The 23,629-nt window shown below is 41.7% G+C and overlaps 1 protein-coding gene across 1 annotated transcript in view; it reads left to right on the forward strand.

Moving 5' to 3' along the window:
- The window catches only part of LOC140932582 (uncharacterized), a 69,339-nt gene that overhangs the window by 42,557 nt on the left and 3,153 nt on the right, over window positions 1-23,629 (forward strand). The window contains exons 27-41 of the mRNA XM_073382108.1: window positions 56-155; window positions 508-678; window positions 2,591-2,671; window positions 3,295-3,375; window positions 3,499-3,600; window positions 3,806-3,931; window positions 4,513-4,656; window positions 5,452-5,546; window positions 6,162-6,610; window positions 8,601-8,807; window positions 10,179-12,611; window positions 16,603-16,717; window positions 18,402-18,577; window positions 21,006-21,169; window positions 22,524-22,617. Of these exons, the coding sequence (XP_073238209.1) occupies window positions 56-155; window positions 508-678; window positions 2,591-2,671; window positions 3,295-3,375; window positions 3,499-3,600; window positions 3,806-3,931; window positions 4,513-4,656; window positions 5,452-5,546; window positions 6,162-6,610; window positions 8,601-8,807; window positions 10,179-12,611; window positions 16,603-16,717; window positions 18,402-18,577; window positions 21,006-21,169; window positions 22,524-22,617 (4,538 nt within the window). The remainder of the gene's footprint in view (window positions 1-55; window positions 156-507; window positions 679-2,590; window positions 2,672-3,294; window positions 3,376-3,498; window positions 3,601-3,805; window positions 3,932-4,512; window positions 4,657-5,451; window positions 5,547-6,161; window positions 6,611-8,600; window positions 8,808-10,178; window positions 12,612-16,602; window positions 16,718-18,401; window positions 18,578-21,005; window positions 21,170-22,523; window positions 22,618-23,629) is intronic.

Genomic DNA, 23,629 nt, shown 5'->3' on the forward strand with positions numbered 1-23,629 from the left:
CGTTAATCTATTTTTTTTTTGTCGTTCACGTTTAATCTCTCTATTACCGTGACAGGGCAACAGCCAACAGATATTATCTGCGAGCCATGTCGAAAGCTGGAGCTGGAGCGTCGGAGTTTTTTGACAGCAAAGTCAAGTCCAAATGGGAGAGAAAGGTAAGAGCAACTTGTGTATTTTATCCAATTTGGCAGCTCTACTTGTTTTGTTGTTTTTCGGGTGCCAAATTACAAGTACATCTGGACGATTTTGAAGGTTCTTGGCGCCCAACCCTGTTTGCATAATTAGCAAGCCTTCGTTCTTTTTACTTTAGTTTTAGTAAGCTGTTCTTTCGCTGGTCTGTTTAACAAGTTATTCTGTTTGTTGGTTTCTCTATTTAATCAATGTCAAAGTTTAAATTCGCAAAACTCACGCTACTACGAATTGCTCTCAGTACCAACGTCTCTTTACGTAATAGATATAAAAATGATCTGTTATGTATCTAAATCTCGAATGTCAATTCAAATTTAGGTAAAATCGCAGTTATCCAAAGCTAAGCAACCAGGCCTTACGTCAGTAGCAGTTTCCTGGCAACAACACGATTCCGGTTCCAGTCCTCCTGTTCAGGCTCCGCATCAGATCCTCTCCTTATTCAATGGCTCCAGACAAGTAGTTTATGGTTTTGTCGACAATTGCACACAGGTAAGTTGATTTCACGGCTTGTCAATATCATGAAAATAACGTTCTTGGTTGGTTACAACGTTCTTGGTTTTTGGTTATGGTTAAAGAAGTTAAATGGGCTCAAGAAAAGAAGAACTGTCCGCCTGATTACTGTGGAACCTCGATATAACGAACTATATAACGAAGTCTTTGGTATAACGAACGATTTTCTTTACCCCAGTAGTAGTAAAACATAGGGAAAAGTACCTCGATATAACGAAAGCTCGTTATAGCGAACATAATTTGCCAGTCTCTTGGAATTTCGTTATATCGAGGTTCCACCGTAAAAACGAGAAAAAATATTCGTGAGTTATCCTCGAGGTTTGCCTGCACCACAGACAGAACTAAACTTTTTGTTAAGTCCCTCGTGAGAAACAGCGCGGGAATCCATGTTCTGGGTCCTCACCTGTGTACCAGAATTTGAGAAGGCGCCATGATTGACCTGTTAAAAAAGCCATTGTCGATTCAGGGGCACCCAACGAGGATATAGTTCAAAACCACTTAACATAGCATTGTTTAACGTTTTTTAGTATTCAAACGGTAGATATAGGCATATTTTTATCCCCTAAAAACTTTTCATCTGTTCGGATTTCCTAGCCGAAAGTCTAGTGGTCCGAAAATTATAGGGATGAAAACTTACCTTAACGAAAATTTGAGCCAGGAAAAGGCTCTCGAAAATTCTAGGTGGCCTTTTTTAGGGTCAAAATCCGTTAAAAATGGGTAATTATACCATTTTGTAGATGTTCGAAAATCCTAGGAGAGGCAGGCAAGCAAGAAATCTTACAACAAATGCTCCGAAAATTCTAGATCTCAAATCGTCTTCCGAACAGATATTTTCCCGAAAATTGCCGTTGGGTGCCCCTGTCGATTTGCCAATCAGGTTGAAGGCATGCAAATCCGAAACGCACTTCCGGTAATTCGTTGAGTCCGTTGGGCGCCCAGAGCAAGAATCTTGGCGCTGCTGCTTCGCAGACGTTACTAGACGTTGCTAGCCGGGGTAAGATTACATCTGCGACGCAGGCTACCTCGGGGGTCGCTTAACCACAGGCACCCACGCTCTCATTTGTAAACTGCAAATGGAAATTAAATAAGAGATAAAATCTTACCTGTTTTGTTTCATTCTTGAATCTGCTGTGGTGCGAAGTGAAATGGAAGTTGTTTTACGATACGAAAACTATGTGTTCAAGTCTTTAACCGTTGTTGATTTCACAATGCTTTATGTGGTCACGCGCCGGTTGTTATTATCGTCTCGCGTTTCATTGTTGGTTATTAATTTACGGTTAAAGCGTCGACTTGAACGTATTTTCTCATCGTAAAACAACTTCCATTTCACTTTGCACCACAGCAGATTCAAGAGTGAAGCAAAACAGGTAAGATTTTATCTCTTATTAAATTACCATTTATAGTTTACACATAAGAGCGTGGGTTCCCTATGGCTAAACTGAAACAACATAGCCCTCGTTTACGGTCAACAGAATAAATTGTGTTATTATCACCTTCTTAATCAGATACTTTGACGAATCATTATTCAATGAGTTTGATACTATTTTCAGTATCACGATATCTTGTTTGGTGTTTGTGGCTGAACTTAGAAAATATACCACTATCCCATGAAGGTGTGTTTAGGTAAGGATTAGCATTTCTGGACGGGGTCTGTAAAAAGATTTAAAATACAGTCTTTTGAACTTTGAGTCTTTTGAAGTAACAAAAAAGGTATTGTGGGCTTGCTGCCTTGTGAGTGAGATTACTTACTAAACTTTTCCTTGAAAATCGGTTTCGTATTACGTACTGGCACATGGTAAATAAGATTCCAAGGGTGAGACAGTGTAATATGGAGATCGACAGCAGTTTATGGTTGATGGGGTGATGATTCCCTTTTTTCTCGATCGTTTAGGCGACATTGAGTGCAGAAGTTAATGGGAAGACTGTGTCAACAATGGTGTATACTTCTGATCTGAATATTACAACAGGCAAAGTAAGTACGGCTACATAGCAAGATAATCGACTTTTCCTTTAGAACAATGGTGTTCATTGGTTAAAAGACCTGAGACCCTTTAATTCCTTGATAGAGTTGGAAACTGAAAATTTTGTTTTCTGCGGTGAAGGGAAAGCCGAAGAAGCCGAAGTAAAACCCGTCACGGCAAAGCCGGGGAACAACAACTAACCTAACCCGCATATATACTTCGGGACTGAGGCACGAAACCACGCTTTTGTCACAGACTGAGTGTGAGGGGAGCACCCGAAATTTGCAGACACTGACGCACTTGATCTATAAAGACTGACCAATTCAAATATTATATACAGCATACATCAATAACAAAATTAAATTGAACAAACAACTGAAATAATTGTCTGCAATTCACCAATATTTGGTATACCTTAACTAGGTTCTTCGGGTATAACCTGCATGTAAAACTACTTAATTTACTATTTCAAATTTTACCAGTGTTACTGATTGTAAATTACATTCAGTTATATTCCATGTATAGAGAGTGATGGCTGTGAACCACCAACCAACTGCTCCAACCCTAATAACCTGCTTGTAATATTTCGTCCATAAGTGTGGTATGAATAGTCCGATTTGCGACATTTCAACAGATTCTTCATCAACTTACCGCGAGAGCACTCATAAGAGACTGGGACGAAGGGAGCCTGCACGAGCAGCGCACTGGACACGAGGTCAGTGATGATGGGACTGTCAATGGAACCAATGGCATCGTAAATTGAGATTATTTTCATTGTTAGCTTAAAACCTCTTTGCCATAATCAAGTTTTGCTTGCCTGTTTCTTTTATTTTAACAGGTTGTTAAGAGAAACAGGAAAGATTACATCATCACCATAAGCAAGGAATTCTCAGTGGTGTCAAAGTTTACAAGTTTCGTAGCCGTTGAACATAGGGAAAAGGTAATACTCGACCTTTGTTTCGAAAACGTATTGCCCTTTCTTTTCTTCAAAACAAAGTGCCAAGTTTCAGAAATTGGAACCAAGTTCTGTTCTACGACCCACGCCGTTTGTAAAAGTTTTGTAAATAAATTGTGCATTTGTCCAAGAATGCTAAAGAACCACATAAATCATATTTACAATTTGTAACTTGTTTGTTATCGTTCAGGACGAGAAATTTGAAGAAGGACAAGGCCCCAGCATTGAAGAGCTGGTTGCGGCAGAGGAAATAGACATACTGCAGTACATTGGCTGGGAACAGAAACCAGCTGATACCGACAGAAGACGCGAACCAGTAAGTAGAAAGTCATAGCTGTTTCTTTTTTACCTTTTCATTTCTACTTTCTCGATCCAAAATTTGCAGACTCTTTTTATGGAATTCTTTTATCGGATGATTTGTTCAAAGGAAGATTAACGCAAATCCAGAATTACCTTCACACTATTGGGTTGTTTGCAGGTTTCTCAAGATTAGCTAGAGATGTCAACTGAGCTTTGAACATCTCAGTCGGTGGTTGAGTTGTTGAAACCTATGTACTTTGTTGTAACAAGTATACTGAAACTACCTCAATTTTTTGGTTATTTTCGAGGAAAAAATGGAAAACCTTCTCTGTCTAAGTCAGACTCACCACAAAAAGGGCGACTGACTTTTGCTCAACCTTCCCCCCACCCCCCCCCCCCCCCCACATCATTTTGTTGTAACTAGAACCACCTCAGTTTCTTAGTTGTTTTCCTAAACAACCGAAAACCCTTTCCGTCAAAGCACAGTGCTGAAGTCACAGCAAAAAAGGCGAATGACTTTTCCTTCGTCCCTCGCCTCTTTTTTGAGGATAAGTTGTACTTTTGCTGAACTATTCACCTAATCTGGCCTTTACCCAGTGTATTGAGGAGAAACTAGAAAAGCAGCTGCAAGAGGCTAAGGTGTTGGAGACATGCGCAGTGCTGCAATGCGAGCGCCTGTATAATGACGTCATGAAAGAGGCACACAATAAGCTTGGTCCTGATCATCCTTTGACAACCAAGGTAACTCTTGCGTTTATCTCTCTCTCTCTCTCTCTCTCTCTCTTTCTTTTGTTTGTTTCAGGAAATTATCATAACCTTTTAACCACCTGCTTTAGGAGTCAGCGCTTTAAAACTGCCACAACTGGGACCTGCTTTTTATAGAAGGCCCGGGGGGGGGGAGTTACTTGGGTTAATTTTTACTGGGCATGTGCCGCCCGCCTGTCAGAACCCGTACCCGTTTATAGCCTATCCTGTGGCCAGAAATAGACCCCATCTTAGTCACTTTTGGGAAAATGTAATTTTCCCTATCCCAACTTAAAAAATTTCTTTTTATGCATCTAACTTAAAAAGGCCTTTCAACTAGATCATGTTGAAATGAATCGACACCTTGGTTAACTTTAATGAAGTAAAAATCTTCCCATTTTTAAATCCCAACCTACCTGAATTTTTTGATCCCCCAAATCCCGAAAATGTGTCATCCCATCAAAGTAACTCTAATGAAAATACAGCCCTACTATAGTCAATCCAGTCGTGAAAATGCGACCCCATCCAGAGACACATCCCCATTCCCGTACTACTAGGAAGTACCCCCCCCCCCCCCCCAACCCCGCCGCTCATCCTCGACATGAAATTTTATACCAAGGTTGATGTTTTGTACTTAGCTCATTTAGCCAATTTTCTAAAAAATAATTATCTCCTAAGGCAATTTAAAGGACTTTTTAGCAGTATAGTATTTACATGTTATTTATGTATTTTTCTTTCATAGAAAGCAAGAAAAAATTTAAAAGTTATTCACAGGTTGTGTTCGTATTTCAGACAGCCTATGCCTTGTCCAATTTATACGAGTCTGTTTTTGGTGACAAGGAGAAAGCGCTTCAAGTTATTATTGACATTTACCGCGACGGTTACAGGTCAGTTTTTTTGTCTTCGAAAGTTACGTTAGTAAGACACCTTTGAAGAATTTCTACTCTTCCATACTGTTAGTGAATATAGCGTAAAATTCCGAAAATAAGCCCCGGGGCTTATATTTTTCCAAGGCCCTTTTTGCGGGGGGCTTATATTCGGAGGGGCTTATCTACGGAGGAAAATTGGCGTTTCAAAATCGATTGGGCTAGCCTTATAGTTGGAAGTAAATTTACCGTTTTTGCTTTGTTTTACTTTGTATTTGAGGACAATTTTCCAAGTACAAGCCCACGGGGGGCTTATATTTGGAGGGGCGATTTAACGGAGGGTTTTTTGCGTTACCCGTTTGGGGGGCTTGTATTTGGAGGGGCTTATACATGGAGGGGCTTATTTTCGGAATTTTACGGTATACTGTGTACAATCAAACGTGTTAAGCAGTCTGTCTTAGAGAATGGCGAAGTGTCCGCTTAATGTAGCTTAATGTTCGAGTACAACAGGAATTGTTGCTATAAACCAGACATAAACGTATTAAAGGCACTGGTGTGGTGATACTTTTTAACAAAGTGGCGTTATATAAAGTTTTCTTACAACTTTCCAGTCTTATTTTACCTTTTTGTTAACAGCGAAGACGAAAACTTCGAAGACAGCGAAGACGACGATTCGTCGAGTGATGAATGGAGTGAACAGGATGAACTTCCCGAGGCACTGTTGATGCAACAGGATGACCAGGAGAAGAGATCCACCACCAATGGCAGTAGCCGAAGTGGTAGTGTGATTGGAGATAAAGAAGAGAAAAAGTTAGTTGATGAAGTAGATGGAGAAGAAGAAGAAGAAGAAGATTTACAGCAAATTGAAGACTCTTCAATTGAAGAAGTCGATAAAAGGAGAAGGGAAAAGGGAAGCGACAGGAAGTGTTTAACGAACGTTACCCTGGACAATAATGACGACGATCTCTTGGATTATGACGAAGAGGATGTTCTCTGTGAAGAGATGTCTATAGACTGGGACTCGGCCCCCAGTGAGGTCGTAGAGCAGGACATGTTTAGGGCAATTTCAAAACCAGTGTCGTTCTGTAAGTTTAACCTTTCAGTTCATTTTTGTCTCGTTGTCTTTTATTCATGCGCATAAATATTTACTGGTTTGGATCTCCTTTACCACTCAGATGTTTTGTGACTTCGTTTTCACTAAAAAGTAGTATCGTCATTCAATTACGAACAAAAAACAGTGTTCGAGCGAAACTGTCTCGGAATCAAAGCACTGGGTCAGGTCACAGTAAGCATTCATCACTCATCAGGGGCACCCAAAGGGCAATTGTGAGAAAAAGACCTCAAAACAACAACAAAGCATGAATAAAGCTTTCTGAGGCCATTTTAAGCATTTTGGGAGATTGCTGGGAAAAATGTATCCGTTCCCAAGAGAGAATGATCTAGCTCATTCTCTCTTGCTGTTCCTCATTCCCAGCAAGACTAATGGAAGAGTTCCAAGCCAGCAAGGTGCAACTACAACCGGCTGCAACCCTACTTACTGGGAAGTTTCCAATGAGAAGTATATCCAGACATTACTGGCCAGTTTGGGTGTGGTCAAAGGGCAAAATTGTGCCCTTCAGTGGCGGGGGGGGGGGGGGGTGCAGCAAGGATTATACAAATGGTACATAGCAGCTACTTTTGGACATCAAATCCCCTCGGACACCCTAAATTGTCCATTTCCCAGTCACACTTTCCTTCCGAAGACATATTAACTTTTCCAAATATCCCAGCCAGCAAAAATTTTGCCTTACAACAGATATTTTGAGGAACAGATCCATTGGCTGCCGTTGACTCATCATGATATCGCCGACAGCAGTTTATCCTTCATTATTCCAATGAAGACTGATAGGCCGGAAAAGGGCAGTTTCAAAATAAGAAAACGGATGGAGAAAGAAACATAGTTAAGGAGCTGGTCACACCCACAGACCCTAAATTAGAGTTCAGTAGACCGTAAAAAAAATGTTTACTGCTCAGAGGCTTTCATTTGAATGGTCGGCACACTTCAGGGTAAATTCTCACCCGCAGAACCTTAAGTAGAAAAACTTAAGTGTGTTCCAGTCTCCGAAATAGTGGGGAAAGCGGAACGAAAAGTTCCGCGAAAACCGCGTGGGAGCTGGGAAGAGACGGAGTCTTCTCTCTTTCCGCCGTTTTTCGCTCGTTCGCTATTTTCACTGCTCGCCCTGTTTTTTCGCTCTTCTGCACTGACCAAGAGCCTGTTACTGGCTAGAAACACGTTGCACAGGTACAGCCATAGAAAAGAACCGCTGATAGCTTTCATTTGAATGGTCACAGCGTATGATGTCACGCACAGATTCGAAAGTGAGAACCACATTTTACAGCGTAATAAACAGTACCACAACAAATTAGAGCGTTTCTGGTCAAATATGCATGATAACATTGGGGAGACACTATTATATAGTGAAGCTGTGTGTCAAAATATAGTTCTGTAGCGATTAATTAGCAATCTAAACAAAATGGCTTAAATCCACGATCTCTTTAGGCTGCGTGCAAACGGACGCAACAACTCCCAACGTTGTTGTGCCAACAATGTTGGGAGTTGTTGCGTGCGTGTTGGAAGTGGTGTGCTAACGAATGCAACAACTCGCAACAATGTTGGGACCTGCAGTGCATAGTGGGAAGCATACAACCCACCAGTCTTTGTCAACCATGCGTAATGAGCGTGCGTGGCCCCAACAATGTTGGAAGAGCTGTGCAAACGGATCCAACATTGTTGCGCTACGCTTCGGCGATCACGGAACAAAAGAAATGTTGGGAGTTGTCGCTGAAAAGTTTGACCGGTTTCAAACTTTGCGCAACAACACGCAACAACATCCAACAACATGCAATAGGGTGTGCAAACGGACGCTACATGTAACATCCAACAATGTTGGGAGTTGCTGGCCAACAATGTTGCGTCCGTTTGCACGGGGCTTTATGTTCACTGCATTGTATCGTCGTTACACTTAAGAAATTACGAATATTTTAATAACTTGAACAAAATAGACCGGGAAATGAAATTAAATCTTACATTTACAGCTTTTTTGGATGACGAAGAAGAGGAAAGCGAGGATGATGTTGGCTTTGGTGTTTATGGAGCGTTTAAGAAATTCGCAGGAAAAGTCACAAATAAGGCACTACAAAGAGAAGAATCACCCAAATACAGTCCTACCTCTCCTTCTTTGGAAATTGAAGAGACTACGCTCTCGCTATCCAACAAAGAACTGGAGCGATCTAGAAGCAAAGGTATTGTTACATCTCCATGTCGGTATAAATGTGTAGAAACCCCTCCCCCTCGCTCCCTTCTCCTTCAGCCCGTGGTCAAAATGTGAAATTTTGATATCTTTGATAATCAGCATCAGTCTCCCTAATCGATTGAAGACTGAAATTTCAGGAAAAGGGGGCTTAGTCACACTGGATGAATTCTTACCATCTTTCAACAAATCAGTCTTGCTCACTGCGCTTCAAAGGGTATGCATTGAGGCAGAACGAAGAGTATGGGATTCAAAGTTAGGGTTACGTTAGTCGTAAGTACTAGCGACGCCACCAAAACCAGTGATGGCGTCCCGAATTGTCGGCTGTTTTCTCAGGCCAACTAGTAAGTGTTCCGATAATTTTGGCAAAAGTCGTATTTATTCAATAATTTGATAGAGAAAGTGATATTTAGAGTAATAAGAGAGAGCAAACTGAAAAAAAGGTGAATAAGATGTTTTTATACAGAGTGGGGTTTGGTTGTCAATGGCCAATTACATCAAAATTCCATTCAGCTTAAGCAGGCCTTGCCTTGTTTTTAATAGACCCTTGTATGTTTTTTTTTTTATTTTTGACGTGGACAAGTTAGGGAAAATCTGTAGACACCACCGGAAAGAACGCCTGAAAATTAGTAACATTGCCAAGTTTGAAAACTAAAAGACGTAGCATCTCAAACTCGGAGCGATATGTTCGCAAAATTTTATAGACGCTAGAGGCTGAGGGTACAATCTTGCGCCCACCACCACCATACAAACGTCTGTAACTTTTTGCAACTTTGCAGAGCTTTATCATCGCTCCCTTAAGACGTATCACTTCCAATTTTGGCAGTTTTACTGTTTTTAATTTTTAATTTTAATTTTTCCATTGGTGTAACGGATTTTTCCTAACTGGTACATGTCAAAAGGTCAAAAAACCAATAAAGGGTCTATTGCTTCACTTTCTCATTTTCCATTCCTCTATTTAACAATATCATTATCATGTATTTATATTATGTAAAAAGAATGTTACCTAATGACCTCATAGACCTCAAAGAATAAACGGCTGATAGCACGCGTACTATTCCACAGCATTGTTAAGGAACTGAATGAAGAACAACGTAAAGTCGATTATGGTAGTGGTAAATCTAATTGAACACGCTCTCGTGCGGTTGTTTCTACATTTTTTTGAATGCTTTCAAAATTGAATGAGCCTTGCTGAATGCCAGCCAAAATGTCTGCAATCAAAAATAATCCACAATTTTCTGATGTAAAGTGTTCTAGGTCATCTTGAAGATAACGTTTCGTGTCTTGTTTTGTATTACACAATATTTCAGATCGCTTTAAACGAGCTTACTAATCACACGCGTGTTATCTTTTTTCTTGACAGGAGTGTCAACCAGGGGCGCTTCTGACTTGTTGGAATCTGCAGAATCTGTTCCCGAACCTCAAGAACAGATTGGCCTGGGATGGGCTTCTTCAGATACAGCCCGCCTTGAAGCAGTGTTAGCCTCTACCCGTAGAGGAAGACCTGCGCGAAAACCTGCATTACAGGGTTTTTCTTTTGACCAATCAACCCAGCAATTGCTAAAACCACCACCTCCCCCTCCCTTTCCACCTCCTCCTCCTGGCGCAAGTGTAACCACTGCACCACCCCCTGCCTATGCACCCCCAGGAGCCGAGATCGTTGGAGGTGGTCTCCACACATCAGAAGCAGCGTCAGCTATTGTCAAACCTGGAAGACCAATAAGGCCACCCCCCGTCGAATCATCCTTGTCTGGATTTTCTTTGAACTCCGTGGACCCAGACCGCCGAGGTGTTTGCTTTGGCTCATCCTCTGTTGGGGAAGTTGGAGGGTTTGGCCTGTTAGCACATGAAAAGAAACAATCTGGCCTCCCTGCTACGGGACTCTTTGGATCAGCGCCGGACCGCCAAGGTTTTTCGTTTGGCTCACCCTCTAGTGGGGAAATTGTAGGGTTTGGCCAGCCAGCACATAAAAACAACAAGCCTGGCTTCCCTAGTACAGGGGCACTCTTTGGATCAGCGCCAGACCGCCAAGGTTCTTCGTTTGGCTCACCCTCTAGTGGGGAAATTTTAGGGTTTGGCCAGCCAGCACATAAAAACAACAAGCCTGGCTTCCCTAGTACAGTGGCACTCTTTGGATCAGCGCCAGACAGGACAGGACTCTTTGGACAAGGTTCGTTTGGCACACCCTCTAGTGGGTTTGGCCTGTCAACACATGAAAAGAAAAAATCTGGCCTCCCTGCTACGGGACTCTTAAGATCAGCGCCAGACCGCCAAGGTTCTTCGTTTGGCTCACCCGCTAGTGGGGAAATTGTAGGGTTTGGCCAGCCAGCACATAAAAACAACAAGCCTGGCTTCCCTAGTACAGGGGCACTCTTTGGATCAGCGCCAGACCGTCAAGGTTTTTCGTTTGGCTCACCCTCTAGTGGGGAAATTGGAGGGTTTGGCCAGTCAGCACATAAAAACAACAAGCCTGGCTTCCCTAGTACAGGGGCACTCTTTGGATCAGCGCCAGACCGTCAAGGTTCTTCGTTTGGCTCACCCTCTAGTGGGGAAATTGGAGGGTTTGGCCAGTCAGCACATAAAAACAACAAGCCTGGCTTCCCTAGTACAGGGGGACTCTTTGGATCAGCGCCAGACAGGACAGGACTCTTTGGACAAGGTTCGTTTGGCTCACCCTCTAGTGGGTTTGGCCTGTCAACACATGAAAAGAAAAAATCTGGCCTCCCTGCTACGGGACTGTTTGGATCAGCGCCAGACCGCCAAGGTTCTTCGTTTGGCTCGCCCTCTAGTGGGGAAATCGTAGGGTTTGGCCAGCCAGCACATGAAAACAAGCCTGGCTTCCCTAGTACAGGAGGACTCTTTGGATCAGCGCCAGACAGGACAGGACTCTTTGGACAAGGTTCGTTTGGCTCACCCTCTAGTGGGTTTGGCCTGGCAACACATGAAAAGAAAAAATCTGGTATCCCTGCTACAGGACTCTTTGGATCATCGCAGTCAGCACCTTCGATTGTCGGAGGAGGATTTTTTGGAAACCGTGAACCTCGTCTGTTAGCCGGTCAGTCAGAGTTTACTACCCCTTCTTTTTCTTCTGGTCAGCAATCATTTGGCTCTGTACCCTCTGTGACATCAGGTGGAGGAAGTTTGTTCGGTGTCCCTATACCAGCCGTTCAGGCAGTGACAGTAGTCAAAGATGGTGGTGAAAAAGCTGAAATAATTGAAGAAAGGACTGGCAACCTTGAAGAGAGCGATGGATCACTAGCGGATATCGACTTCCATATCGCTATGTCCAAGAAGAAGAAAAAGAAAAGGGCAGTGATTATCGAAGAAGAATCAACACAACTATCCACAGGACCATCTACGGAAGCAACCGATGAGACAGAGCCCTCCATGCCCATTACACAAGATCAAGCGGTTCCAGCTTACCCTTTTCTGAGGTCGACCTGGAACCTCCCCACGTCACTGCCCATCCAAACACAAGCACCATCCTCTGTTCCCCCTGGACCGAAAAGTTCTGTACCCCCTTCACACCATCCTCCTCCTCCTCCTCCTCCTCCTCCTCGTCCTCCTCCTCCTCCTCCTTCTCCTCCTTGCTCAGTAGATCCTGTGACCACCGTACCACCCGCTCCTCCTTTCCCCCCATTGATCGTTGGTGGTGATAAAAAAAGAAACTCTTCACTCCGCCCTCCACCACGTCCTCCCGCGGGCATTTCTGTTCCCACTCCACCCTTCTCCTCCAGGGTATCAGCGTCTGCCCCTTCGAGACGACAGCAACTACTCAGCAGTATCAAGTCTTCAGGTGAGAAAACTGCTTTAACCCTTCTTTCAACCTCCCGTGGTTTTTATAGCAGCCTATTACAATGGAACCTCTACTAACGGACATTGTCATAAGCAGATAGCTTCATTTACGGCTGCCTTCACAAAACCTCGTTCATTTTCCCAACTCCCATACAAACTCTGTATTTTTACATTCCCGTAAGCGGCCAGCCCCTGCAGTTACGGAGACCTTTTTCGCGTCCCGAAGGTGTCCGCTTACGAGAATTTCCACTGTATAATTCTTTCTCTGAGTCGTTTTTATTGTAACCGTCGCATGTGAACCCAGGTCGAGTATTGCGGTGATGAATCTAGGAGAGGAGACCCGTGTCTCACTACAGACAGGCCCATATTGCCGAGAAAATGTTTTTTTTTTTCTGTAGGGACCCTTAAGAAAAGAGAAGGAAATGTCAAATTTGGACTCCGTCAACTGGTACATAAATTTCATCCAACTAATTCATCTCAAGATGTGATATCCCCTATGGCTTTGAGCTTGTACATATGCAACGGCCATACCACCAATTCATGTCAGAACTCATCAGCCTGGGGTGGTGGGGGGAGGCACCCCCAGAAAGAGGTACCTTTCTCAGGCTTCAGTTGTATGAAAGGGTAGGGATTTCACTTGTTGAAGTATATGAAGGGTTAGGCCCCATAAGGGCTAACAAATGCATTTTATGGCTGTGGAAAAGTCGAGACAACGTTATAATTTTTTTATGTACTCATATTAAAAGACTGCATTTACAGCAGTTTTGAAAAGGCTGCAGAGTTCTAATCTAAGTACGTGAAAGGGGAACCATTTTTCAATACAAGGTATACTAAATAGGTACCTTTTCTGTCCAAAATGGTATATAAAATGGTAAGGGGTTGGACCTCGGGGCGGAGCTACCCCGTATAAAACGTTTTTGAGTACCCCTCCACAGCCCCCCCCCCCCCCCCCCCCCCCCGCCTTTCGGGGCTCATAAGCATCATTGAACCGTTCGTTTTACCCACAACTGGCCACCGACTGGTAGCGAGGGAAACTGTTAATTTTGTTTCCCGGGAATCTCAATCTCAATGAGAGGCGGCGTAGCCGAGGAGAACATTGAGATTGGAGGTCACCTGCTATTAATGTAACAGTTAAAAAAGACAGTTTGCTGGTGTATGTACCTAAATTTGTCGGAATTTTGGCAGGTAGTCGTGGAAGTGTAGTGGTAAGGGAGAAAAATGTTAGAGCGAACTGGATTCAGTTTGAAGCAATTACAGTCGACTCCCGATCCCCGATAACTCGAACTTCAAGGGAAATCGAAGGAAGTTCGATTTTTCGGGAGCAAAATTAATTATTATTAATTGAAAGTATTTCTCCGTTACTGATTAGCTAAAATCACCTGCATAATCCATCATAACCAGCTATTGTCGACCAATTTTGGAAGAAATTTGCGATATGTGGAAATGACGTCAATCGTGCAGCAAATTGCCAGATTATTCAAGCGTTAACCGATAAGACCTTGGGACGAGGTTGAGTTGTTTTGGTAGTGAGTAAACAAATAGGCGAAGTATTTGCTAAAAACATAGCAAGAACAGCCAGAAGGCAGCTCGACTGACGACATCTGCTATTTGGATAATATTTGCGGAGCTGAACAACCCTTTATCTCCTAAACGCTCGATCTCGATAATTCTTTAGATGATACTCAGCCTCATTCAATAATAATATTGTTAAATATGCCGAAATAAGCAAATGTATGGGGACGGAATGCAGGTATGATGCACACTTCACTTCAAGGGCAGCAAGAGATATAGATTGATATTTTGAAAAAGGAATTTTATAAAAAGCACCAAAGCTTGATTAGTATTCAGGGATAGATACTGAATTCAAACTGGAGTGACAAAAAGTAAAGACAAAGAATTGACAAGGTTGTTTTGAAATAAATTCCGTGCGGCTTTGGACTTCAGTATACTGTTGTTTTGTTTGTCACGGGGGGTGACAGCTCTAACAAGGGCTGTTTCGGGAGAAAAACAAATTTATTCCGGGAATCTGGAGATTTTGCACGTTAACGAGTTTTAAGAGCACATTCCACTGATTGCATACTGCAAAGCTTGAAAGAAGTACGTGAGAAGTATGTAAGAAAATAAAAGAAACTTGTGTAACCTTGCTAAACACAAATGAGGCCATAAAAAGTAGTATGTCTGTGAAGACTCTTTAATCATCCTGATCTCGTCGGGGTCCTTCCCATTTTGCTCGAAAATCCCAAATCCCGATCAATATGCGTTCGGGATAGGAAAATTTCAGATTTCGACAGTTGTTCTGAAATTTTCAAATGAATGCTTATGATACTCATACAATGACACCACACAGAGTATACTTAGCTGAAAGTGATATCCAGAGCAATTTCAAAAACCGCACAACTTGTATGAAATAAAATTGACTACTTCTACGCAAAGTCACGCCAGTAAAAATAAGCATAAAAAGGACAATTGATTTAAAGAACATTTTGGACAGAATTGGTCCTCTCAGAACACTAGAAATGGCGTTTCAGAGCACTAAGATTTCGAAATTTTCTGGGGGACCATGCCCCCAGACCCCCTCTAGTGGTTGGCCCCTTCACTACTCGCCTGATTCATCGGTGATTGAAAAACAAAAAAACACGATTTATATACTTAAAAAGTTTGACAGTCTTGCTGAGTTAATATGATACCCTCTAAACGAAAAAATAACCAAGGTTAGACAATTAACAGGTTACATAATTAACAAGAAGCTGCAAAATTTTAATTTTAATTGTTAAAACAATTTTGGGAAGTTAAACATTTATGGGGAATGCCACCGAAAAATTCGGGTGGGTCGACGAAATTTCCGGGAAGACATAAAGTTATTGATAGGACTGCCCAAACAGCCTTTGTTAGAGTTGTCACCCCCCGTTTTGTCGACTTGTCTCGTGCTTCTTATCGGGGGTATTAGGTATATAGAAAGGATCAAAGGAAAGGATGTGAAGGGAAACAAAAATTACTTCGAGTTTAATACCGAGGGTAAGATTTCTGTAAATGTATAAAGGAAATCCAGAGGAAATCGACTTTGATTCGAGTTAGCGAGGGTTTGGCGACTACACCTAAAAGTTGCAATAACGTTGTCGTAGGAAACTGAAAAAAAGAAAAAAGCCAAATAGGAATTAATTAGGTTGCCTTATTATAGGAAATTAACGCTCCATGAAGTTAAGGTATTGGAAATTAACGCGACTTTAATGGAAAACGACTTTCGAATAAAGAAAATTAACGCGAAAGAGGAGGTAGAATTTCGTAATAAAGGAAATTAACGCGATTAAGACACAGTTGGTGGTGACAACTGGAACAAATTTATTTCAACACTGGATGCAAAAAAAATTCAAAACTGAGCTGACCTCACTGAAAGCGACAACGATGAAGATGAACTCGAAGTGTTGAAAGCCTTCGCCTTAACTTTTGTGAAAGATGAAAAATAAAGGGTAAATGGAAAGAAAGAAAGCTTGTACTGTAGTCAATGTTTTTTAGGTGTCAAGAATTTCTGGACAGGTTCCTAAATTGGGGTTAAAATACTGGAAATTAAGAGCGCGGAAATTAACGCTGCACTTAATTAACGCCGCGGAAATTAACGCGCAACAAAATTAACGCGACTTAAATAAACGCGAATTTTAACGATTCGCGTTAATTTCATAGAGCGTTAATTTCCTATAATAAGGTAATAAAGCCACATTCTCAGGGTGGATTCATTTGTAGCCGATGCATTTTCCCTCAGTCTGGAATTTTCTCAATTGTTTTTCAGCTTTAAAACAAGAGCAAATATTCCAAAAGGCAAATATGACGTCCATGTGGGGATGCTGCATATGAATTTGTTGGGCTTATTACCCCAATTAATTCCTATTTGGCTTTTTCCTTTTTTCATTTTTCTAAGACAACTTTATTGCGATTAGGTGTATGTCGGGAGTGAACTGTTTATAAATCAATTCACTTGTTAACACCTCTGTTTGTAGTTCCAGCAGCATCGTTTGGTGGTCATAGAACAACCGTACATTCTGCTTTGATGAGAGCGCAACAACAACTACAACAACAACAACAACAACAAGCTTTATTTGCGCGATCGGACAAGTAAGTACCTACAGTAATGCAGAAACTATGTATATTTATGTTTTACGAATAATAACTAAAATTAATAATTAATAAGCAAAGGTTCAGTAATACAAAAACAAGTAGAAAACAACGCAGGCAAGAAAGAACGACGTTTCCGGTTCATCTTGACGCCATTTTCAAGTTCAAAATGCTCGCTTACTTTTTTGACAGTTTATCAGCAAGCATTTTGAACTTGAAAATGCTCAAGATGATTCCGAAACTTCGTTCTTTCTTGCCCGCGTAGTTTTTTGCTTTTTTTGTTAATAATTCGTCAAGAAGATCAAAGTAAACTGAAATATATATCATGAATTGTATATTGATAGAGTCATTAGATGAGTTCTTTAGTTCATTGATCAGAGCTTTTTCAGGAGGGTGGTATCTTTGACGGTTAAATTTTAGGACTTTTGACGTTTGACGGTTATCAAGTGGAAATTTGGTCCGAAAGTTAAAGCAAATATTTGCTGGCTTCACACCAGAGTCTCCAAGTATAATGTAAGTGTACTTGGAACCTACTTTGGGTGTGAAGGGTTAAAATGTAACTACTTCTACTAAACGTTCGTAGTTCAAAGAAGCCAAAGTTGGCCCCAAAGTATGGTCTACACCACACTTGAGAACACACTTGACCAATAAGAAATGGAAGCCATGTGCACGATGGAAGCCATGCGCACGATGTGCACGTGCAGCAGTTCCAAGATTCTAATGAACTGAGACATTCACGGCTTTTACTTCAAGTAATAAACTTTGTCAACAAGTGTGAAGCCATGTTTTCTACAGAGCGGCTTAAGATTTCCAAGTGCACTTGAATCAAGTGCTTACTTGACATTGAACTTCGCTTCTAGTGTGAAGCCAACAATTAACCTCTGTATGAATTTATATTATCTGTTGTGTTTTGGAGGTTTTTTTGGCCTTTTACTTATAAAATTCGAAATATTTCTAGATAAGCAGAATATAAGGTCTTGTTATGTCTAGAAAGTATGTTTTTGAGAACATGGGAACAGGTTTTTTCAGTTTAGAGATTCTTCCTGGAGCCAGAATGAGAATCACGAGAAGATCAGCAGAAATAGTGAGATTTGAAATACCTTGAAACGTTTTGACGGTTAATCATAATCTGCATTTTGGACGGTAGCTTTAGCATCGACGACGGCAACGGCAGCGAAAACGTCAGTTTTAAAATGAATTCCCGTTTTTTCAATCTTTGTCGCGTTTATTCCAATTTGCTGAAAATGGCAAGTGTAGGCGAGTTTCCCTGGAGTTGATTTCTTGAGTACCGCGCTCAAGTTAAGAGAGAGAAAAAGAGATTCGTCGTCGCTTGTTTACGTCCTCCATAAAACTTGCAATTAGGCATTTTCACGTCGTAGTCGTGCAAGGACGGTAAAGAAATGTACAAAAAAGCGTGATACACGTGCAAAGGTGTTTGTTTTGCGTAATAAACCTATTGCTTTTTTCGACGTCCTCGTTGCCGTCGCCGTCGTCGTTGCTAAAGCTCCCTAATAACCTATTTGACGGTTGACAGATAATTTTTAGGCTGTTTGACGGTTGACGGTTAACCCCACAGAGACCCTCTTACAGGTAACTGGGTAATACTTGGAATGAGAGTCTTAACTTTATTGGAAAAATTATTCCTAATCAAGAGTATTTACAACAATCAATGCAATGATTGCAGAGGGATGACAATGCAGACGGATATTCCTGTTGCAGTCAGTGAAGGAGTAACCAATCGTGCTTGTGATTCAGCTGTCTCTGAAACGTTTGAAGAAAGTGGGTCTGTCGCTTCTCCAGAAGCGACGCTTCTCAGTCAGTTGTGCACGTCAAGAGTGTTGTCCCGAGGGGGGTCTCCAGGTGAGAAGGCTGGTTTTATTCCTTTCATATTCTCATCTCTAGAGCGCGTCGAGCGTGGGGCCACGTGAAGTATTATTAGAGGGTCAAGAGGACCAACTCACGACGACGGCAGTACAAACTTCACTGAAAATGTGAATTTGTGTTCTTGAAAGTTGATCGCAATTATTTCAACCTTCTCAGAGGATTGTATAGGTTAGTTTCCGAGCTGATTTCGCATTATTTCGGGTTCAACGGGCCATTTGGTGGCGAATTAAGAAATCAACAGAGGACCACACTCGAAAGGATTGATATGACGTTAGGTCGGTTTAATTAGCGAAAGAAAAGATGAAATATAAACATTTGTGATCTGTGAATGGAACCTCCTATTCTAGAGACTAGACCTTGCCTAATTGAGAGAAAAAAAGGATTTAAGTTTTGAGGACCTTGCCGGTCTCATGAATAAGATGGCGATCCCGCAACACGGCCCGCAAAACAAATCAACAAAATTATACAATTACGGGCACAAAATATCAAAACGGTTTACACAAGCGGATTATAGCAACAACAAAGTTCACACACTTGCGATAAGTAGCGATATTTGCTAGCTTCTTAGCTTTTCCTCGACCTCGCTCGTCCTAATAACTGTGGTATCCCTTACTAATTTGCGCAAGCGACCCGAGGCTCTTGCCCGTTACTATGTGGTGTCACACTGGTAGGCGGAGTCGGTAAAGAAACGAAGGTGGAAAACAATAGAGTCACCTCCAACCCCCCCTCCAACAATAGAGTCACCCCCCCCCCCCCCCCCCCCCCCCTTCCCGGTCTGAATTACCATTTTATTGACTGATGAAGTATGAAAGAACATCAGTTCTCAGTTTAGGCCGTTGTCAGAGTGAGGGCATAGTTTTTTCTTAAACGGACCGGCTTAGCCTGATAAGTAACATTTCTTTTCGTACTCATAATCTTTGGCACCTGGAGAAGAACTGAGATTGGTCGGTAATTATTCACATCGCTCCTTGCTCCTGATTTAAAAATAGGTGTTACTCTTGCATCCTTACACTCAGATTGGAGTCCTGTCGAAATAGTAAGGTTAACCAGATACGTTATCGGTTTAGCTATAACTGGAGCTGCATCCTTCAAAAGTCTCGCAGTGATACCATCAGGACCCGAGGCTTTAGTCACCTTGAGTTTAGACAGCTCTTCAAAACAAAGTTAGTTGACACCTTTTGAAGAACAAAGTTTTGCGCAACTCTAGGAGTAAAAGCAGTCTGGTCTTACTTTTGTAATGACCACATGGATTGTCAGCAACTGACGTGAAAAACTCATTTAAGCTAGTAGCCGTAAAAGTTTCGGAGGCTGGGGCATTCGCAGTTTTGTGTTGCTTCTTGTTTGGTAAAAGCTCGTTCAGAGTTTTCCACAATTTACGCGAGTCCTGTTTTTTGACGTAGCTGATTTGAATAATACCTGGCTTTTTCCTTACGAAGTTTCATCGACACAGCGTTACGCAACCTTTTGCATCTGCCCCAGTGAAGTTTTTTGTTAGTTTTAATGGCTTTTTTGTGACGGATGATAATCGTTCTTTTTCATCAAGTCCTTTATAGTAGGTGTGATCCACGGTAAAGATCTCCCGCGCACACGACGATTGACTACTGGACATTACAATCAGCAACAGTCATAAATAAATCCTTAAAAGAATTTTTTTAAAACAATGTTTTATCTATTATATTTAGATTAGTAAATTTTGGATATTTAATTGTAAGATCTTAACGGTTTCCCCCCGCTTATTTGCCTGTCAGTTTTCTCTTGTTAAATACTTGGCCTGGATATTAAATTCACTTTCTATTTTCATTGTACCGACCCTCTCCCCCACCGGTCCAGTTTAGTGAAGCATGTGCAATGTAGTTGTCTGAAGCATACAGGGGCACCCAACGACGGTTTCCTCCTAAATACATTGAAAACACTTTTTAGACTGTCCAGAGTACTAAGCATTCTAAGCGGCTCTATAAAATTTGTATCTGCTCGGTCATCCAAGGGGAACTTGAGTCTTTTCGAAATAACAAGGGCTTCAGTATTATTTTCCCGAAAATCTTAGATGCAATTTAACGTATTACGAAAGTAAGGATTTTAGTGATTCCTTTCTCCATCACATTTTTGAATCCGAAAATTTTAGGTTGCCTTTTTTCTACGAAAAATATAATAACCTGTAGACTGAAATTTGAAAAATTAAACTTTAGAAAATCGTAGGGAATTTATTAGATAAGCCTCAAGAATTGTACACGAATGGGACGGTCGACATTTAGACATTTTTAGCCATCTTCAAGTAATAGAAAATTTTAGGCTACATGTGCTTCTCCGAACAGATATTTTACTGAAAACAGTCGCTGGGTGCCCCTGAGCATAGGTAAATTCGAGTGTAAATCGATCAAGGACTATGTTATCCACTTCCTTTCAGACCGTCAGGGGATAATGGCTGAAGAGGAAAGAACAGACAAGAAAGTAAATGTGGAAGAACGTGAAAGGAAAATACGGTTAATTGAAAGAAGAAGAGCGTTATCGAATCGGATACAACATGACAGAAATGAAACCATGGAAAAAATTTTTGCCAAACAAAACCCGGTAAGGACTGTGATATTTTTCTTTCTTTAAATCATAACGCAGACGTCTTTATGCCGCGAATCTTTCTTGAACCGTTCTACCGGCAAACAATGGTGTTTGGGGATTGAAACGAGCGCCAAGAAGTGGTTGAAGACAATTTTGAGATTTGATCTTCGACCTTAATGCATCAGACAATATCAGATTTTGATTGAATATTTTGCACCTGTATATTCGAACTTTGTGGTAGCGTCTACGAAGTCAGACGCGGATATACTAAAAAAATGGTTGTATTCACATCATACTGCCTCGCAGTTATCGATCTCAGGTCACGTGCCTAAGCACCACGTGTGGAGATAGCCCTTGAATTTGTTGACACGTGTGGCCTGGGTACGATTTTTCACATTTCACAGCTGCTCAGTTGGGAGAGCGCTGGTCTTGTGAGCGAGAGGTGGCGAATTCAAACCCCAGCCAGACCAACATTTACGGTCTATAAACTGAGAAGAAAGTGCTGCCTTTAAAATGACATCTGCAAACAGTTTAACTTTCTAGTCTTCTCGGATAAGGACGAACAACTGTAGGTCCCGTCTCATAGCACTTTCGCGCTTCTGGTTCTTGTGTGACGTAAAAGAACCCACACCACTGTTTGAAAAGACTAGGGGACGTAAACCCTTGTGGTGTGACCAACCTTTCCCGGGCTGGGCACAGGTAACCCAGGCTCTGTGATAGTACCACAAAACGGACGAACTTGGACGAACTTTCTCTTTTTCTCTTTTTCTTTGTATCGACAATTAGTAAAATCCAACTAGTGGTCTATTATCAATGCTGCGTTCTGATTGGTTGAGCCACTACTAAGCTATATGTTATAGCCCACTAGTAGCGAAAAGCGCGGGCTCTTTGGCGGCAAAAAGGATTAAATCCTAGCTTTTACATTGATAAAGTTTTTTTATTCTCGATATTTTGGACCAACTAGTTTGTCGGCCTCATGGGCTATTGACTCAGAGCCCATTCGGGCTCGAGGAATAATTGTTCATTATCAATTTATCCGCAAGGTCCTTAAGCGACACTGAGGTTTCGCTACTGTAGAAAGGGTTAAAGTTCGCAATAACGTCAACTAGTTTCCCAGCCACTAGATAGTTGCCAAAGTCAAGTCTACTATAAGACCACTTGACACAGGACAATCCGACTCAGTTAAGAGAACTGTTTATAATCTTCGCCAGAAGGTAAAGCTACATAAGCCTAATATAACTCAAGACATGAAACAAACCCTCAAAAAACTTGAAGGAGGATAACACTATTGTGGTTCTCGCGGCTGACAAAGGTCGCGCTAGCGTAGTATAAGACACTGAGACGCACTGTTTGTAATGATCTTTTACAGGATGGTTTCTGGAATGTGGATGATCTATCTGTCATTGGCATCAGCAAGAGAAACTTCATCAATTTTTTGGGAAACGCAGGTGCTAGATCTCTTGGTGAGTTGGATCCTTCATTTGTTGCCTACTTTTTTGTAGTTACTCGGACACGATGTGGTCCGCTTAGTTGTAGATGTGAAGAAACGTTTTAGTATGGTTCGTACAATCTTGAAAAGGTCTTGAGTTTTAGTAGTCGTCTCGAAAAGTCCTTGAAATTCACTGCTTTGTTTACGCCACATCAGTTTCTGTGAAATTAGATTCTAGAGCGTAGGAAAAACAAAAGGTGCAAAGCAGAGAAAAAGTTCAAGGGAGTGAAATGAAAATAAATGGTCGGTATTAAAAAGCGGAAGCAACATGTTCACGCTGACCCCTTTATAAACCTTGCAACACTCCCCCTTCCCTCCCCCCCCCCCCCTTCCACTCTCAATCTTGCACCGCGGCCCCTATTGTACAACTCACAATCGTCTAGGAAGCTTGTATACAGACCTCGATTCAAGTTCTTACAGGGTTTCGTGGTGGCTGCGCATTCTAATGCAGTTACTGGATCCTTTACGACTTCTCCCGGGCGGCGACCCTCATGGGCCCTGGAGAATTGTCCAAATACAATATCAATTTCGAATAAGTAATCTCATGTATATAGCGCTAGATGGGAATTCTTTTTCTAAGCTGCCCCTTGATCGGTTTCCCACTGATACCTTAATCAATCTGGTCGCCTTTTCGTAGTAACACCAGTAAAAAGTGAAAAGCAGTATGTCATATTCAGCGACCCAATGTAGCCCTCCAGACATATGTGTACTCGTTGTCGTTCAAAACACTTCGTGTCATTCCTTTTTTTCACGGGACTGTCACTCTTCATACCGTAAACTATAATGACCGCGGAAACAATTTACTTCTATCGTACACCTTAAAAACCTACAATTAAGTGTCTGCAACCGACTTAATTATCTCTCGTGTATATGGTACTTATTTAGCAAAATTTTTGTCCAGAGGTTCTTAAAGCAGTTTCTTACATGCGGTTTTTCAGCAAGGAAGCATACACGTCCAAACTCCACGGTATGGCTAGTACCTTACG

The sequence above is a fragment of the Porites lutea genome, chromosome 1 (assembly GCF_958299795.1).
Source record: "Porites lutea chromosome 1, jaPorLute2.1, whole genome shotgun sequence".
Lineage (NCBI taxonomy): Eukaryota > Metazoa > Cnidaria > Anthozoa > Scleractinia > Poritidae > Porites > Porites lutea.